The sequence below is a fragment of the Scyliorhinus torazame genome, chromosome 10, assembly GCF_047496885.1.
Source record: "Scyliorhinus torazame isolate Kashiwa2021f chromosome 10, sScyTor2.1, whole genome shotgun sequence".
In the NCBI taxonomy this organism is placed as follows: domain Eukaryota; kingdom Metazoa; phylum Chordata; class Chondrichthyes; order Carcharhiniformes; family Scyliorhinidae; genus Scyliorhinus; species Scyliorhinus torazame.
The window spans coordinates 234,271,042-234,290,980 of NC_092716.1; the positions used below are offsets into that span (position 1 = coordinate 234,271,042).

Here is a 19,939-nt window from a genome sequence, read left to right on the forward strand (position 1 = left end):
AATGGCCAGGAAATTCGGTGACACCATGCCTGTAATTCAGACACCAAGTGGGTGTCACACAATCCAATATGGTGAACACGCATTAGAGATTGCTGTATTGGGTTAGACAGCCCTGTCCACGGTACCTGCCAAAAATATTGGAGATAATGACAAAAATATTCAAATTAGGGCCCTACACCTGCTACTTTAGGGCCACTCTTGTGAGACACTATTTAAAAAAAATTGCTTTTCATGGTTGAATAAAGTCACCATAGTCCCAGATGACCATGAGCTGCTGCTCTCCACTTTGACCGGGAGAGCTGATTGGTGGCGATTTAACCTCAGGATCACCACACCTCAGGCAAGGGGCAAAGTTGAGAAGTCAGGGCCTTCATGAATAACCTCAGCTGGTACAGGAATTTAACCCGCACTGTTGGCATTGCTTTGCATCACGAACCAGTTATCCAGCCAACCGAGCTAAACTGGCCCTAATGGTTGAATAGTTGGTATGCAGAGTCTAAGATGTTGGGTGTGGGAAAGCACGGGTTGCAATAGTGGTGAGTGTGTGAATATGAAGAGAAGGTGGTGGAGTGAGTGTGGTGTACTGATTATGGAAGTGTGAAGAAAAACAGGGTGGGATGTATTGTGCATAGTAAGGTTGGAGGTGTGAGCAGAGAATTAGAGAGCAGTATTCTTCCCTTAACAACCTGGTCAATTCATTGATTTTTTTCCCCCTAGCATGACCTGGAAGATAAGTTCCTGGCATTGGCCTCATCAGCACCCTCTTTTCATTGGTAGCAAAGGTGTAATCCGGAGGGCTTCCTGCCCCAAACAGAGACTAGGATTTCCATTCTTCTGTCCACTGTCTGCATCAGGGGTATTCTGCCTAAACCCCTTGCAGTCAAATTATCCCTTTGAAAATGATTCTTCATGTCTGCAGCCAAAGTGCACCTATCCTTTATAGGTGCTCGTTCCCTTTAAGTGATGTTGAAGATGTCCAGTTTCCTGAGAGAATCTTCTGGCAACCTCCCATTTGCAATTTTACATGGAAGTTCTGAAGTTCCGGTCAGTGATTCCGTGCTCCTCCAGAGATTGTGTTGAAGTCTCTACGGATGGAATTCATTATTATAAAAATTCCATAGATTTTTTAAAAATGTTTTAAAGTTTGTTTATGATTTTTCGCTTTCTTTCAAAGTCCTACTTACATCCTAATCTTTATTTTGCTTTAAAATGATTACAAAGTGAAGGATAATCACTAGATTTTGTTTCCCGGTTTAAAATCAAAAACATGGCTGGAAATACTCAACAGGTGAGGCAGCACCTATGGAGAGAAACTGAGTATGAGCTTGATGACCTTTCATTAGAACTGGCTACTTCCTAGTTGACTGTTGGTGAGAATCCTTCAATGTGATTGGTTCCTTAACCTTTCTGATGACAGCACTATTGCTGGACACTGACAGAATTCAGACTCCCCGATAGTTGACGGCAGGAAGGTGAAATACCTGCCACAGAGCTTGCTAGATCTTTGTGGGCAATGTTCTTTGACACTAGTGGTGAGTGCCCTCGATTCACCACTAACCAAAATATATACAGGCCCATATTTCATATCTTTCATTTAACTATTTCCACCCTCCTTATGTATTCTAGATTAAATATCTCTGCATTCGAAATGCCTGCTGTGTTTGGATCCCAACCTATGGAGGAAGGATTAATAGCCTTTGATGTTTTGGATAGATTTTGTAGCAGCCATGAGCAAACGTATGCTGAATTCCTGAAATCGTTTATGCATCTGAAAAAAGGTACGCATTTTCGTCAGAAGATGAATCTTAACTGATGGATGAAGATGAGGAAAGCATAGAGAGATGCTTTCCCTTTTTGGGCATAATTGGTAATTCCAGTGCAAATAATGTCTGCACTGCGTTTGTTTTGAAAGGTGTTCCTCCTCTCCACCTCTAGGATCCGGCCAATCCTATTTGCATGTCGCCAATGTAAAATCTGCAATGAATTGCGTAATTAGTCAGCATAATAAAAATAATTTAAATTAGAAGTTAATCCTTGACACATTTTAAAGGTGGTAACATGGTAAAGTTTGATTAATTTAACTGAAAAGGGTTTCTCATAAGAAAATAATCATTTTAAATCCGTGTCAATTCGCCACTTGCGACTACCCTGATTTTAAATGAAAGTCCAAAGAATGTGCAGGGTAGGTGGGTTTGCCATGCTAAATTGTCCCTTGGTGTCCAAGGATGTACGGGGTCAAGGGAATAGGGCGGGGTGGGTAGACCTGGGTGGAGCGCTCTTTCGAAGGGTCGGTGCAGATGCGATGGGCCGAATGGCCTCCTTCTGCACTGTAGGGATTCTATGAAACATAACAAAATATATAGAAAACTATTTTCTAGTTAAATTGGCATGTTTGGTTCCTTTGCAAATGGAAAATAGTTCAGGTGAAACTTTTAAAAATGTACCTATTTTTAGGCCATTGTGCCTATAAATGAATGCAATTAGTGGAAACTCCCAATGGAGATTAATTCACTCTGGGGAGCATGGAGAGTTTTGTGAGCGGGGCCTGCTTGTAGGATAAATTTTTCGCTCCCACTAGCAACCGGATTTCTGATGGGCTGAAAAGCAAAATTAGGCATGAGGCCAAAAATCAGATGGCGGAAAAACAAGTTGGAATTTTCCCTCAGGGCTTTTATGGTGGCCTCATGGCAGATCAACATTCCTGCTGATCCCTGTTGGGAATGCAATTTACATATATTAGCATGTCATGAATACTCATTTAAATCACAACTCACCAGATGCACGTTCTCCCTTCTAACTTAGTGCCGTGTCAGTGGCTAATTAGACCAGTCTGATTTACAACTGGATTAAAGTGTTAGCACCTACCCACCATTTTTCACTCATGATTTTGAGGTGTGCATACATAGCGCGTGATCCAAAGGCCGCGCTACGCCGAAAAAGTAGCTCGCCTTGTCGCACCATAGCCGATGAAAACCGGGATCTACCCGATTCGCAACGCCTCGCGAGATTCAACGCTGTCTCGCGAGATGTTGCAATGTAAATGCCGCTCATTGTGGGCGGAAACACTTTTTGGCAAATCTGCATATAGAGCGAGACAGTTAGTCTGACGCTAATGTGCAGATTCCCAAGGTACCTGAGGCTTCAGAATTCATCCCTTCGCTTCGGACACCTTGGGTAAGCGCCATTCAGCACTGGTGCCCACAAATGGGGACCAGACGGAATGGCACTCGAGTGCACCTTTCCCATGGGCTGCATGTGTCGGACTGTCTAACACCGTTGTTTTCTGTTTGCCCAACCCTCCCCAGGAGAAGGCCGCCCATTACCGTCGGGAGCGGGAGAAGGCTGGAGGGGGACCGCTGAACCTGGGGCCCCTAGCCATGGCAGAGCAGAGGGTCGGCGGCTCGGAGGAGAGGGATGTCGCTGGGTTGGAGTTTGGTCGCGGCCGAGGAAATGAGACCCTGCTGAGTTTCGGTTCCCCATGACATGTGTGTCAATCCCCCCCCCCCCCAACACCACCCTCACCACCACACTACCCGTCTCGAGTTTGGCGTCGGAACCTATTCTCCTCCCAATTGCGTTTCACGATTTCAGCGCCAGCCGGGCGAGATTCTCCGAGCCGCCGTGCTGAAATCGCGATTGGTGCGAGGGCGGAGAATGGGCGTTGATGCCTAAATCCGGCGTGACGCAGATCCCGTGATTCTCCAATCCCCGGAGAATTTCCGCGAATTGCGCGCGCAGTGGCGCGGGTAGGGGGCCATTGACCAAGATCCTTGCGCTGATTCTGCGAGGACAACTGGCCGAATTCCCGACGGCGTGGTTCGAATCACGTTTTGCCTGTTGGGAACGGCCGGCGGCGGCTGAGGACTCAGTCCGGTGGGGGGGGGGGGGGGGGATTTTTCACTGGATGGGGTCTCACAGACGGCCAGGCAAGCGATCGGGTGGTATTGATCCGCGGGCATGCGCGATCTCAGGGGGATCTACATTCCTGGTGCCGCTCCGCGGGCTGAGTCCTCCCCGCCGCAGGCTGCTGCCATGTGCATGAGTGGACACCCGATCAGAAGTGCAGGGCCCCGTATCCACAGCCAGAGCTGCAAGAAGCACTCCCGGGCCCTGCTAGCCCCTGCAAATTGGAGAATCTTTCTTAAGGAAAATCCCAGAGTGAAACGCCTGTGTTTTGACGCTGGCAAGGGGACATAGGCCCATTATTGGAGATTCCCTTCCCATGTTTTTAGATCTGATTTAACTCCAGATCAAAAAGCGGATGCAATTGTTAAGCATCTTCTTCAATATCTCAAGAAATCTGAAGACCCCTACCTGAAGCAGCATCTTTTAACGTTTGCCAATGATGGAGTGAGTATTATGCTGGCCACCAAATCAGGTGTTCCAGACCTATAGAGCACTACCCAGTTTTATTATTTGATTTTGCATGTACCATAATTAGAAGTTGCAGTGGGCGATTCAGTGACAGAAGTTAGTGGAGTGAACTATTTCTATTCATTTATGGACATATTCTACTCTGTGTATAATAGATCTGCTCCCAGTCAGAGGCAACTCGCAGAATGCGCTCTTAATTAGAAAACAAATTTCCAAAATAGGTCACATTTTAAGCATCAGATGAGTAGCAAGTTCATTTTGAACAGTGTCGGCTGTACTGGTACAGCTATAAAGCATTATGGGCTCATTTTCAACTGGCAATGAAAGATGAAACAAGGTCTGCATCTAGCAGGAAAACCTATGAGTGTCTGTTAAAGAGAATTTCCTTGAAACGCTCAAGAATTCTCATAAGCACTCTTGTTTATCATGCCATATGGAACCTCCCCTCCTGACGCATTGGGATCCAACACCATGGGCGGGATTCTCCGACACCCCCGCCGGGTCGGAGAATCACTGGGGGCTGGCGTGAATCCCGCCCCTGCCGGTTGCCGAATTCTCCGGCACCGGATATTCGGCAGGGGTGGGAATCGCGCCGCGCCGGTTGGCGGGCTCCCCCCCCGGCGATTCTCCGGCCCGTGGTGGGCCGAAGTCCCGCTGCCGGAATGCCTGTCCCGCCGTCGAGAATCAAACCACCTCTCTTACCGGCGGGACAAGGCGGCGCGGGCGGGCTCCCGGGTCCTGGGGCGATCTGGCCCCGGGGGGTGCCCCCACGGTGGCCTGGCCCACGATCGGGGCCCACCGATCCGCGGGCGGGCCTGTGCCGTGGAGGCACTCTTTTCCTTCCGCCTTCACCATGGTCTCCACTATGGCGGAGGCGGAAGAGACCCCCTCCACTGCGCATGCGCGGGGATGCCGTGAGCGGCTGCTGACGCTCCCGCGCATGCGCCGCCCGGCAAAGTCATTTCCCGCCAGCTGGCGGGGCACCAAAGGCGTTTCCCGCCAGCTGGCGGGGCGGAAATCTGTCCGGCGCGGGCCTAGCCCCTCAAGGTGAGGGCTCGGCCCCTCAAGATGCGGAGAATTCCGCACCTTTGGGGCGGCGCGATGCCGGACTGATTCGCGCCGTTTTTGGCGCCGGTCGGCGGACATCGCGCCAATTGCGGAGAATCCTGCCCCTGATGTTACAACCTGGCTGAGATGTCACCAATCGGCAGAGGGCTCAAGGACAAGGTCAGCCTCTTCATTTCGCTGAAATGTGGAACTGGATCCGTTGTGCAAATGATTGAGAAGCATTGGTTTGCAGAAATTCAAGAAGTGTCATGGTATTAAATTTTTAAATGCTTGTGGTGATAAAGCCTCTGCAGACCATGACACCGCTGGAAAACCTATTGATGAGTTGATAATTTCAGACAAAAGCCATTCGCCCGAACAGTTTTACAATGCTAACGAAACAAGGCTGTTCTGATGATACGTCTCTAGGATAATGCTAACGGCTGAAGAGAGTGCATCAACGGGTGTTAAGGATGCTGAGGATAGGTTGACTGTCCTGGGGTGCGCCAATGCGACCGGCACAAACAAATGTAAATTGGATTTAATTGGAAAGAACCATGCCCCAGGAGCTTCAAGAGTATTTGGACATTACCTGATCACTCCTATGTCATAGAATCCCTACAGTGTGGAAGGAGGCCATGTGGCCCATCGAGTCTGCACCAATCCTCTGAAAGAGCACCCTATCCAGGTCCACTCCCCCACAACCCCACACAACTGTTGGACACTAAGGAGCAATTTAGCATGGCCAATTCATCGAATCAGCACATCTTTGTACTGTGGGAGGAAACCAGAGGACCTGGAGGAAACCCACACAGACACGGTGAGAATGTACAAACTCCACACAATTACCCAAGGTTGAAATCTAACTTGAATCCCTGGCACTGTGAGGCAGCAGTGATAATCACTGTGCCACCGTGCTGCCCTTAATATAAGAGAACCTGGGTAAACAGGAACATGTTTCCTGATTGGTTTCATAACCACTTTGTATCAGAGGCACATGTGCATTATCAGGCAGCTGGACTTGATGAAAACTGTAAAATCATGTGGTTCCTGGACAACTGTTACATGCATACCCACGCTGAACACTTGGTGAAGAATATGTTTTTGTTGTTAACTTCCTTCCTAAAGTAACATCATTAATTCAGCTGATGAACCAATGCAATTTTTGGTCCATGAAATGTAAATATAAAGACTCCTTCTTGAATAATCTGCTTGATGCTGTGATGCCTGGGAGATGGATGGAATGCTTCCATGGGGTTCCCCAAAAGGTCTTCCCGTAGCTCTGACACCCTGTTACTGCCACATTAATGCCATGTCCCTCACCACCCGGGAGCTGTACTTACCTGTGCGCCCTTGATGTGGTTATCATAACTGATTTTAATTTTGGAAACGAGTAGTGATTCGCTCAGGCATGACTTCATCCTGGCCGGGAGAGCAGATACGCCGTGCCCAGTAAATATATGCAAACATGTCGCAATTTATGGAAATCAGATTCACGCCCTTTTTGGGCATGACGTTGCCGGTGGAGGGGGATGGGCAAGATCTCAAACTGGAGCCTCACTGTCGCAAATCTCATTTTTTCTGCTTGTGAGACTTAGCGGCCATTATGGGATTTGCACCCGCGATCAACACGGCTGCGAAATTGCGGCCTTATTATTTGGATCACATCAAAGACCACAAAATCATGTATTCGAAGTAAGATTGTCATTTGTTAGTCAGTTATAAAGCAAAAGTTCTAGAAGTGGTTATTTGAGTTCATTTTGTACTGCTGTGACTAGCAGGAGAGAGCCTCCGGCTAAAATCAAAGGACATTCTATTTGTGATTATCTTCTGGGTCTAATTCTAAAAGGTTTCAGTACTTGCCCTATATTGCACTACAACTTTCACCATTTTTCATGTATTTTCTGTAAGTTACTGTTTGAATTTGGAAACAATCGCTGTTTGAAAAACATGTCCTTCATATTGATTCAGATTGCAAAAGCAACGGTCTGCCCACTTTCTCTTCAAATGTACAATTCAGTGAAAGATACTTTGGACTTTCTGGGTGCAAATTAGTACTCAGCTTTATGGAATTGACTTGTAAATAAGAATAATACTCATGGTTACCTATGTAAATTTAGTGATGAGCTTGCACTTTTTCCCCAGAGGACCTGAAGAAACAGAAGGCATTACCTCCTGAATATGGCACCAAAACAAAAGTTGATGAATGCAAACTAGTTCAGAGGGAATGGTCAGAAAACTCAGGACAGAAAGGAGGAAAACCATCCAAGGACGACCAAGAGGCAAGTTTTGAATAAGAAGCAGGTGGCATTTATAAGTTACCATTTGATACAGTTGCAATATGATACATTTAGTTTTTTTAATGCAGAGAGGCAATTCTTTGGTATTCGTGAGGAAGCTCAGACTAATTATCGAGGCACCTGAAAGGGCAGTTGCAGTTTTACATTGAAATTTATAGTTGATTTAAACTCTTAGAACAGCATATGCATGTGTCAGAGAACAATACAGCACAGGAACAGGCCCTTCGGCCCTCCAAGCCTGTACTGGTCACGATACCAAACCCCAGCATCTTCCAAAGATTTTTTAAAAATCGTAGTTTTGTTTTTGCTGAAGAATCAATTGTTGATTGAAGAATTGACGTGCTTGATGATGGGTGGAAGAGTTAAAGTAACCATTCCTTTTAAAAACATTTTTTACAATTAAGGAGCAATTTAGCAGGGCACCTAACCAGCACACCTTTGGGTTGTGGGGGTGCGACCCATGCAGACACGGGGAGAATGTGCAATCTCCACACGGACAGTGACCCAGGGTCGAGATTGAACCCGGGTCCTCAGCGCCGTGACGCAGCACTGCTAACTTCTGCGCCACCTTGCCGCCCCGAAAGTGGCCATTCCAAGTGTAATTATTGTCCTATTTTGCTTTAAGCAGTTTGATGTTTCAATGTAAAAGGGAGGAACCAGAGTGGTTATTTCTATAATATCTAAACATTGAGACAAGGAAAATCGTGCTAACTAGGTGATTGCAACTATATTCTAACGTTTTTGCAGCGAAACTAAACAAACAGTGGGAAGGCCCACTAATTATTTTGGTAGGGGACTTCTGGGTGGGGGGGGGAATTCCACATCAGTGGGGTGGGGTTTCCTGGGGAGTGGGGGGGCTCGTGACTATTAGGGGGGGGTTCTTGCGGGGGGGTTCCATGTCCATTGGGTGGGGGTGGGATTCCCTGGGACGGGTGGGGGTGTCCCTGGAATGGTGGGGGGGGAAGGTTTCTGTGTCCGTGGGTGAGTTCCTTTTCTTTTCTGGTTCTGCATTTGTGAATAATAATAATCTTTATTATTGTCACAAGTAGGCTTACATTAATACCGCAATGAAGTTACTGTGAAAATCCCCTAGTCGCCACACTCCGACGCTTGTTTAGGTACACAGAGGGAGAATTCAGAATGTCCAATTCACCTAACATCACGTCTTTGGGGACTTGTGGGAGGAAACCGAAGCACCTGGTGGAAACCCCCACAGACACGAGGAGAATGTGCAAACTTCACATGGACAGTGATCCAAGCGGGAATTGAATCTGGGACCCTGGCGCTGTGAAGCAACAGTGCTAACCACTGTAGGGCATATTTGGGCAATTTTCCACTTTTCTATGTAGAGTTAGCATTTCAAGTTTAAGTCTAATCTTGAGCTCCCTTTTACAATGGACTATCACCGTTCCAATTTTTACAAGCTTCAACAGGCACATGCAATTCATACCTTAATTATGATAAGGTTTTTTAGTAAAACATAATTGATGCAGGAATACCAACACCCTATGATCTTGAGATTGCTTGTTAAAAATTGAAGATGCATTGTAACTTTTCTTGCCAAGTACAAATGCAAGCTGAAGTGTAATGTGTTTGAGAATGTTAAGCATTCACAAAGTATACACTCTGTACATTGATTTCCTTTAAATAAACCTGGGCCATGGTGGATGACAGAACAGTCCTGGCTGTTTAAGTTGACAGTAATAGGTGCTATGTAAACTCTTTAAATGAAGCTAAACTTTGTTTAGGACTGAAATGTAAAAGAATACTATTTTTTCTCACAACAAATTATGTTTTAATCATTGATTTCATTCCTAAGTAACCATGGAATACTGTTACTTCTATGTTCAGACTTTGTGACACTTTTTTCTATTACATACTAGACTGTGCTACTTGTCTCAAAAGTTTCCTGTTTGCGCGAACCATACAGAATAGTTGTCACCATGTTTATGGTAGAGTGCACAGAATGCATTTCTCTTGTATTGTTTCACACAGAATATATTTGTTATTATATTTTATCTTCGCAGTATAATGAATGTATTGTAGTTATAAAATGGAATAACATTTTGAGCAATTTATGGGGACTCTCAAAAAATGTGAAGTTATGCTTCTCTCGTCACCTTATAATTGTATTTTTCTTATAATGTAGTGTCTAACATTGTAAACCTGAAACAAAAAAATGCCGTAAAGTGCTAACATCTTGCTACTGCGAGTCACAAAGCATGTCCAGTGCCAGAATTCCAACCTCGTTGCCTGTTTCATTGGTTTCTTGCCGATTAAAGATTTTCCCCTCCCATGTCCCAGGACAAGCTGCCTCTGAGGTTGCTTGTTCAGGGTTAATGTTGAAAGACTACTTATAGCTTCTTTAACGTAGGCATGCCTCCTACAGGCAGAGTCTAGTACCTGCTAACTGTCTGTACAACACACAGTAGGCTGTTTGGTAAATTAAGCGATACGTATAATTAGGATGGAATAGTCAGAATGGTTACAGCACAGGAGGAAGGCATTCTATCTGTGGGGTCCTTGCTGGCTTTCTGCAAAGGCAATTTAACTAGATTCACTCGCTGGCCCTTTCCTTAGAACCCTGCATTTTTTTTCCAGGTGCTTTAAAAGTGATGATTTGAATCTGCCTCCCCCACCCTTTCAGGTAGTTTACATTTTAAATTCAAACAGCCCTGACTTTAGGGACTATCTTGCAGCAAGGTGTAAATGAGCAGCTTCCTGTAATGTATTGGACTTCTTCAAGATTATAAGTAATGGTTTTAAAGAAGATAATGAGAAAGTGGACCGGAAGTCTGATTGAGTATATATTACTTGTGCTAATTCTCTGAAATATTTTGAAAAATGTAATTTAAAAAAATTAGAAAGCATTTCCTTTATGTGTAGACCTCGGGGCTGAGCCCAAGATGGATTGATGATGTCAGCTGCGAGCTGAAAATGTTTACTTTATGCTCCGCTCTTGTCCACTATTCAATGCCTACATTGCACGCAGCAAAGTGCCAAAGCATGCTAAACATTAATATGTGACCAATATTAATTGGCAGGTTAGGATCGTTTGAATAACCCGGCCAGGAGAAACATAGAAACTAGAAGTAGGAGTGACGAATGTGATATAAAATAGTTACTTTAGAGATACTAGTTAATGTAATGTAGAAATAAGCCACTTTGATTTTTGCAGTTAGGGACAAAGGAATTTGGGACCGCATGGAAAAAGCAGGAAGAGGTGTGTCTATAAGAGTGAGGATGCATTGATAGGGGCCAGAGAAAGGGATTGGAAGTGAGCCAATCAGAATGGATTAAACAGGTCAGGAGGGACCTAGGCTGACCTATGTCCGTCGAGTATGTGAAACTTGATACCATTTGAACTGATTTTGCAGAGATTCCTTTGTCTGTTAGTTCAGTCGTTTTCTGGAGTGTAAGAGGCAGGACGTCCTGTTACATTCTGTAAGATGATAAAGCTTGCAAGCTAAATAAATAACTTCTGTTTACGTGCGAATCCGTCTCAACTTTTATTGAGGCCAGACTGACAGAGGAAGAAAATAGGAGATTGACATTTGGTGCCGAAACCCGGGATTTCTCTGGGCGATCCTGTTCCAACTGCGAAATCAGAATTAGACTGATTATGAACAGGAGGACGGGAACAAAGGGCCCTCAATGTAGAAATGGAAAACGACCAGCATTGATTGTTCCCCTCTTCTTATTGTCTGATTAGTCTGGTCACTCGCGGTTGGCACAGAAAGACCGCCTCGACGAAATCACAGGTCAGTCTGGGGATTAGCACTTTAATTGATGGGATTTCATATTGTTGTTTCGGCTTGGGTTAGGGTTTTGGGCTGATGTGACTTTAAATAATAAAGGTTCAGTCTATTATTGGGGTTCAGAGGCTGATGTGACTTTAAATAATAAAGGTTCAGTCTATTATTGGGGTTCAGAGGCTGATGTGACTTTAAATAATAACGGTTCAGTCTATTATTGGGGTTCAGAGGCTGATGTGACTTTAAATAATAAAGGTTCAGTCTATTATTGGGGTTCAGAGGCTGATGTGACTTTAAATAATAAAGGTTCAGTCTATTATTGGGGTTCAGAGGCTGATGTGACTTTAAATAATAAAGGTTCAGTCTATTATCGGGGTTCAGAGGCTGATGTGACTTAAATAAATGGGGGTTCAGTCCAGTATAACTGTTTTTAAATCTGAAGATGGTTCAACTCTATGTGTGAGTGTTTTAAATATATAGTTGATTAAGCTAAAATTGTCTCCTTGGACTGTAAAGTTCCGAGGTCTAGTTGAGATTGTGAGGTTGAAGCAGAAGTCTCTCAAAGGGTTAACAGCAGCAGGCGGAGTTGAAAACAGACAGTGCTTCTCACTCAGGCCTTGAGATAACAGTCTGCAGTGTAATCGGATACCTTTCCTTTGAGTCAGTGAACACCAGCAAAGTTACGTTTTGAATTAATTAAAGGAAACCAGTGGGTTTCTCCACCTCTTTGATAAAAGTTATTATTTTCGAAAGCAATTGATTGAAATTGCCAGAATCTTAAGTTTTACTTACTTGAAATAAGGTTTATCTCATTTTATCTGGAGATTAATAGAAACTTAAAGAAGATCATGGACACCATTTTAAAAAGTGTAAATCTGGAAATTATAGTTGATTTTGCTAATACTTATGTGTATGTAAAAGAAAAAAAACTTGTTAAAAGAAAAATTGTTAAGATAAAGAAATAATTAAGTTGTAAATGTTGTACAAGTTTGTGTTAAGCAAGTTGTAAATTTAGTTCTGAGTTGAGATCAGAGCTGAGCTTGCAAGTTGCAGTAATCCAATTTGAATTTTCAAACATTTTTAAGTTTTTAAAAAAAAGCGCAAGTAGAGGAAGGACACGGGTCACACAAGAGATGAGCTACGTAGTTTAATGGCTGGCCTTGAATTGACAGAAGAAGAAAAATTCAATAATTTGGAAAAGTCAGTAAAAGTTCCGTCTGCACCCATAGCATGGTCTGCGCTCATTCCAGAACCACCAGAGTACAATAATATACCCAGTCATTGCTCCCCAGATTTCAAATATGCCAGAAACTCAAGCCCTTTTGGGTGATAGTGTGGGTCCTGTTTTACCAACTTCACAACCGAAAGAGCAAAAGGAACTCTGTCCCACAAGCCCAGTTAGCTCTAGGACAAGATCTCGGACAGCAAGAGAGGGGCTTGAAGCTCACCAGAAACAATTAAGCATATCACCTCAGTCTCCCCAAACTAAGGAGAAATCACAAGAGTTGGGAACAAAGAAAGCTGAAACAACTTCGGTTGAAGAGAAAGAACTCCCCCTAGTGACAGGGAGAGACGTTGAAGTCTTGGAACAACCAGGGGAAATACCTAGAGTGCCCCCTGGTGACATTCGGAGACAGTTACCGATTAGGAAGATGAGAAACCCCGATCCAGGGACGGCGGCTGCAAACCCCACAATAGACGTTTACTTCCCATGGACACCCAGTGAGATGATGGCTATTATGACTACAATCCCAGATAGAAAAAAATCTCCTGCTGCCTTTGTGGATTCATTGAGAACTACTATCTCAATTTATCAAGCTGATTCAAGGGACCTCTGGGCCCTAGTTCAGCAGATTTTAACCCCAGCAGAGTACCGCACTTGTCTTAACCACCTGAATTATGCTAGTCATGCCGCACTCCAGCAGGCCTATGCGTTAGACGACGATAGAAGGACACAGATCTTAAATGCATTGAATAGCACATTTCAAAGGCCCATAAATCTTTCTGTTATCTTAGACCTAAAACCTAAGAAGAATGAAGACCCAGAGGAATTTCTGGGGCGTTTTAATGAAATCTACCGGGGGCAGTCAGGCGATTTGCTGTATCAAAATGGTCAGAATTCCCCTCAATACTGTGCTATGTTAATGCATTGCCTACCACCTTCTGTGGTTACTGCTGTGAAATGTAATAACATGAATTGGACGGAGAACGACCCTTCCCAGATGGCAAGGGCAGTCAGATTTTACTGGAAGGAGGGTGTAGGCCCAGAAGGAGGCTCAGTTACAAAGGTTAAGACTGAGTATGTAATGAAAAAGGATGATCTACGACCCCAACAAGCGGCAGAAATGGTAGTTTACCAGCAGGAGCCCCAATATAGTGACTTTGGGTGGGTGGATCAGCGAAGAGGAGGATACCAAACCCACCCAAAGGGACCCTCACCCCCTTTTTATGGCCCACCGAACGAATCAACAGCTCTACAACCGCAGCCCCCTCTGAGGGGCCATTGGTCTACTGGAAGAAGAGGACGGGGCAGCCATGTCTTCTGTGCAATCAGCACTTAAATTACCATTATCCGACCACACGCAGCAATTGTCAGGGTTCTAAGGACAGGTGTGTGAGTATCCTATTTCTGAACCTGTGACAGTCACTTACGAGAATAAGTCTGCAGAGCATCAGGTTGTAGTGACTACTGGATTGGACTGTAATTTGTTGGCCCGAGATTTACTGTGTATCTTCCAGCTACAGCTAGAATGCGGAGATGAGGGGGTAACGGTTACATCATGGAGGATGAGACAACAGTGCTATATTTCTATCACCCCCCAGTGGTGGACGTTAGACATTGAACAGCCACTATCACTGCATCACGTTACCCTGGCCTATGACAGAACTGGACGAAACAGGGAGTTGGAGGACAAATACTGGCCATTACTTGAGACCGAATGGCCAGTCAAGGTTACAGCCACAGTCACGGGAAAAGAAGGTACAGCCGATTTTGTTACAATATCACCACATTTATGGCCACAGTCAGCTTCGGTAAGCCCTCATATTACACGTCAGGTCCATGACCAGTACCATGCCAGGGATATGGGGCGAATGGTCAGCATCTTACCGCAGCTCGTCAGAATAGGTATGAGATATACCTTTTGAACAATCCACGTCTGGCATTTAAATACTGTACCACTATCAATCCAGCCTGTTTTCTTAGTGGTCCCCCTATCCATGAAGACGCACCTGGCCACGACTGTTTAGCCTTGATTCAGGAAACTACCACAATAAGGGGCGATTTGAGTGACATTTCGTCAGAACAACCTGACATGATTATGTGTGGTCAAATATCCCACCGGGGTTTAGTTAATGACCTACTGCAGGCCCTCCTTCTGCCAGCGCAGATTTCCGTTATTAAATGCGCTGCCCACACGAATGGTACAACCCCAGTTGACGTTGGTAATGAACGAGCAGATCGTGCAGCGCGCACAGCCGCACAAATTCAGCAAGTGATGGTGCCTAAAATGTTAAGTCAGACTAAACGATCTACTATGAATGTGTCTGCTTCTGACAAGCCAATGCCAACCATTCAAGACGTCATAAGGTTACAGGAGGACGCTCCTGAGAGTGATAAACAAATGTGGAAACGGTTAGGTTGTACATATGATTCTGTTTCCTCTTTATGGACCACGCCTGCACATCAGACTTGTATGTCTGATGTGCTGGCTTTATGGGTCATCGAATGTGTACACTTTGCAACTCATTGTGGGGCTCGGGGGACTAGTGATTTGTTGCTGGACACTTGGTGGCACCCTAAAATGCAGGGGTTGGCCCAAAGTATCAGTAATCGGTGTTTGATTTGTCAGCAATATAACACCGGAAAAGGTATCCCTTGTGGGAAGGGGCAAACCCCGTTGCCCAGTGGTCCCTTTGAGACGCTCCAAATGGATTACATTGAGTTGGAAAGGTGTCAATGTTATAAATATGTTTTGGTCATTGTGGATGTGTTCAGCAGATGGGTTGAGGCGTATCCGACTATCTATAGTAAAGCTGCTACTGTGGTTAAAGTCTTGATGAGGGAAATCATTCCCCGGTACGGTATACCAGCTCAGTTAAGTTCTGATAATGGGCCTCATTTTATTGGACAAATTAACAAGGAGTTTTGCTCCCAGTTGGGCATACGCCAGCAGTTACACTGTGCTTACAGACCGCAGGCAGCCGGGTTGGTTGAAAGACACAATCAGACCCTCAAAACTAAATTGGCTAAATTAAGAGCAGACACGGGACTGACATGGCTTAAGTTGCTCCCCGTTGCCCTCTTCCAGCTGCGGGTTACACCTGCGGGACCGGTCCGGCTTTCTCCCGCCGAGATTCTTTATGGCAGGCCTCTTAGAACTCCTTGGAGCCTGCAGGTTCCCAGACGGGTTCAGTTTCATCAGATGACTGAGGAAATGACCACCTATGTTCTGGCCCTTACGCAAGTGCTCAAGGAACTCCATGGCCAGGTCCGCGCGGCTCACCAGCCATTGCCCCCAGTACCTAGCTCACTTTCAGTCCAGCCCGGTAGTTATGTAATGGTCAAAAATTGGACTAGGAAGGGGTCGGAGCCGCGATGGGACGGGCCCTTCCAAGTTCTCCTTGCCACCCCCACAGCAGTTAAAGTGGAGGGGCGAAGTGCTTGGGTCCACCTACATCACTGTACATTGAGTCCATCTCCACTACTGTAAAAGGTCGGATACTAACCTGCCTCCCTTCTCCAGTGCTATTTTACAGGTGTGGAGCATGATGGAGTGGCTACGCATCGTCTGTCTGATATTTGGCCTCACTTCGCTTGGCGTGTTATTGGCGATGGACATGGAAAAGGGGAATATTATGTATCTGTGTAGCCCCAACCAATCTACAAGGATACATCACCTATGCACAGGTGATGTTCTTCACTGCCCCCATATACGAGGACATGGTATCGACTCATGGAAGGTCATCAAAGTTAAGGAGAATGCGGGAGTCATGAAGCAGCTGCACCGGTCCCGGCGATGGGAAGGGAACATTATATGGACATTGCCTTGTTTTTGGAATACATGTAAATTCGATTTTGGATGTGTTAAGAGTGGTGCAAGAAAGGTAATATCAGGCTGTCAGAAGAGCGTAGGAAGAGGCTATGAGGAAGTGAAAGGGACTAGAGAGAGGATGGGGCGTATGAGAAGGGAAGTACAGCTAGAACGTAGGTTACCGGGAGATACACTTAAGTTAGTTAAAGGCCAAACTGAGGAAAACACGGGTAGTAAACCTTGGGAGCCCTCGGGGCAATAACTAAGGAGTTGTCTCAGCTACGGTTGTTTGCAATGCAGAACCGGTATGCTCTTGACTATCTTCTGGCCCGTGAGGGTGGGGTATGCGCCATAGTACAGGGCAAGTGTATTATGGGTGTTCAAGACTTGACCGCTAACATCACTAAATTTATGGATCGCATACGGGATCACTTGGACGGGATGCAGGATCCTGGCTCTTGGGGTAACTGGGGATTTGGGGGATGGAAGGACTGGTTGATAAATATGGCCATGTATCTAGTGGTAGCTATCGGCTGCATCTTTGTGGGCCTGGCCATCCTTAAATGTGTGATGGGTAGAATGCGGGGTGCACTGGATCAGATCACCACCCCAATCACCGGCCAAAAAAATTTAACTGTTAAAATCCATGAGGGTGAAGCAGATGAAGGGGGGCTAAGACAGGAATTGGAAATGCAGCGACGAATCTTTTTAGATGAGGAACCGTAGCTATAGATTGGATAGTTCGGTTATCATGGAATGATAAAAGGAGGGAATGACGAATGTGATATAAAATAGTTACTTTAGAGATACTAGTTAATGTAATGTAGAAATAAGCCACTTTGATTTTTGCAGTTAGGGACAAAGGAATTTGGGACCGCATGGAAAAAGCAGGAAGAGGTGTGTCTATAAGAGTGAGGATGCATTGATAGGGGCCAGAGAAAGGGATTGGAAGTGAGCCAATCAGAATGGATTAAACAGGTCAGGAGGGACCTAGGCTGACCTATGTCCGTCGAGTATGTGAAACTTGATACCATTTGAACTGATTTTGCAGAGATTCCTTTGTCTGTTAGTTCAGTCGTTTTCTGGAGTGTAAGAGGCAGGACGTCCTGTTACATTCTGTAAGATGATAAAGCTTGCAAGCTAAATAAATAACTTCTGTTTACGTGCGAATCCGTCTCAACTTTTATTGAGGCCAGACTGACAGAGGAAGAAAATAGGAGATTGACAGGAGTAGGCCATTCGGCCCTTCGAGCCTGCTCTGCCATTCAGTATGATCATGGGCAATCCTCGATCTCACTGCCATATTCTCGCTTTCTACCCATTCCCCCTGATGCCATTAAAATCTAAGAAATTATCTGTCTCTTTCTGGAATATCACGGAGAGAATCACAGAATAATACAGTGCAGGAGGGGCCCTATGAGGTCTGAGGCGTTTAAGTCAGGCGACCCTGAGCTGTACAAGAAAGCCAGATATGATCTAAAGAAATCCATCAAAGATGCCAAAAGACAGTACCGGACCAAGTTTGAGCCCCAGGCTAGCCACACGGACCGCTGCTGACTATGGCAAGGTCTGCAAGACATAACGGGCTACAAGATGAAGGCATGTAAAATCGCTGGCTCCAACGCACCCTTCCCTGATGAGTTCAACGCATTCTATGCCCGCTTTGAGCAAGAGGTCAGCGAGAGCATGCCCTCCACCCTGGAAGCTTCGGATTAACTTGTATCTCAGGTTATCATTGCAGATGTCAGAGCAGCCTTCTCGAAGGTCAACCCACGGAAAGCCATTGGCCCGGATGGGGTACCCGGACGAGCACTCAGATCTTGCGCAGATCAGCTGACGGGGGTATTCGCAGACATCTTCAACCTCTCCACAACAATCTGAGGTCCCTATCTGCTTCAAGAAGACGACTATCATCCCCGTACCAAAGAAAAGCCAGGCAACGTGCCTTAACGACCATCATCCAGTGGCTCTGACCTCCATCATTATGAAGTGCTTCGAAAGGTTAGGCATGGCACAAATCAACTCCAGCCTGCCGGATTGCCTTGATCCACTACAGTTCGCCTTCCGCTAAAACAGGTCCACAGCAGACGACATCTCCCTGGCCCTGCACCCAACACTAGAACACCTAGATAACAAAGACACCTATGTCAGACTCCTATTTATTGACTACAGCTCAGGCTTCAACACTATTATTCCGACAAAACTCATCTCCAAACTCCGTGGCCTGGGCCTCGGCTCCTCCCTCTGCGACTGGATCCTGAACTTTCTAACTCACAGACGACAATCAGTAAGGATAGGCAAAACACCTCCTCCACGATCATCCTCAACACCGGTGCCCCACAGCCGGTGTCCTCAGCCCCCTACTATACACCTATGATGTGTGGCTAAATTCCCCTCCAACTCGATTTTCAAATTTGCCGATGACACCACAGTAGTGGGTCGGATTTCAAACAATGACGAGACGGAGTACAGGATTGGGATAGAGAATCTGGTGTACTGGCGCGGCGACAATAATCTCTCCCTCAATGTCAACAAAACGAAGGAGATTGTCATTGACTTCAGGAAGCGTAGTGGAGAACATGCCCCTGTCTACATCAATGGGAACAAAGTAGAAAGGGTCGAGAGCTTCAAGTTTTGAGGTGTCCTGATTACCAACAACCTGTCCTGATACCCCCATGCCAACACTATAGTTATGAAAGCCCACCAATGACACTAGTTTCTCAGAAGACCAAGGAAATTTGGCACGTCAGCTACAACTCTCACCAACTTTTACAGATCCCCGTTGAAAAATTCTTTCTGGTTGATCACAGCTTGGTATGGTTCCTGTTCTGCCCAAGACCGCAGGAAACTACAAAAGATTGTGAATGTAGCCCAGTCCATCACGCAAACCAGCCTTCCATCCATTGACTCTGTCTATTCCCGCTGCCTCGGGAAGGGAGCCAGCATAATTAAGGACCCCACACAACCCGGGTATACTCTCTTCCACCTTCTTCCGTCAGGAAAAAGATACAAACGTTTGAGGTCACGTACCAACCGACTCAAGGACAGCTTCTTCCCTGCTGCCATCAGACTTTTGAATGGACCTACCTCGTATTAAGTTGATCTTTCCTCTACATCCTAGTTATGACTTAAACATTACATTCTGTAGTCTCTCCTTCCTTCCCTATGTACGGTACGCGTTGTCTGCATAGCATGCAAGAAACAACACTTTTAATTGTATACTAATACATGTGACAATAATAAATCAAATAAAATCTTTGGTCTATCGAGTCTGCACCGATGCATGAAAAATGCATTTAATACATTCAATGACTTGGCCTCCACAGGCGTCTCTAGTAGAGAATTATAGCGAAGAAATCTTTCCTCATCTCAGTCCGAAATGGTCTACTTCGTATCCTGAACTGTGGCCCTTGGTTCTAGATTCCCCAAC

At 45.5% G+C, this 19,939-nt stretch overlaps 1 protein-coding gene across 5 annotated transcripts in view; it reads left to right on the forward strand.

Annotated features, from left to right (window-relative positions):
• iftap (intraflagellar transport associated protein) overlaps nucleotides 1–19,939 on the forward strand; it is a 53,687-nt gene that overhangs the window by 18,834 nt on the left and 14,914 nt on the right. For 4 of the 5 annotated variants that reach the window (XM_072466601.1, XM_072466600.1, XM_072466602.1 and 1 more), the window contains 2 exons: nucleotides 1,627–1,778; nucleotides 7,567–7,707. In XM_072466601.1, the coding sequence (XP_072322702.1) occupies nucleotides 1,649–1,778; nucleotides 7,567–7,707 (271 nt within the window). In that variant the 5' untranslated portion in view covers nucleotides 1,627–1,648. Of the gene's footprint in view, nucleotides 1–1,626; nucleotides 1,779–7,566; nucleotides 7,708–9,604; nucleotides 10,317–19,939 lie in introns of those variants that run through there. The other variant, XM_072466603.1, reaches the window with a different exon arrangement.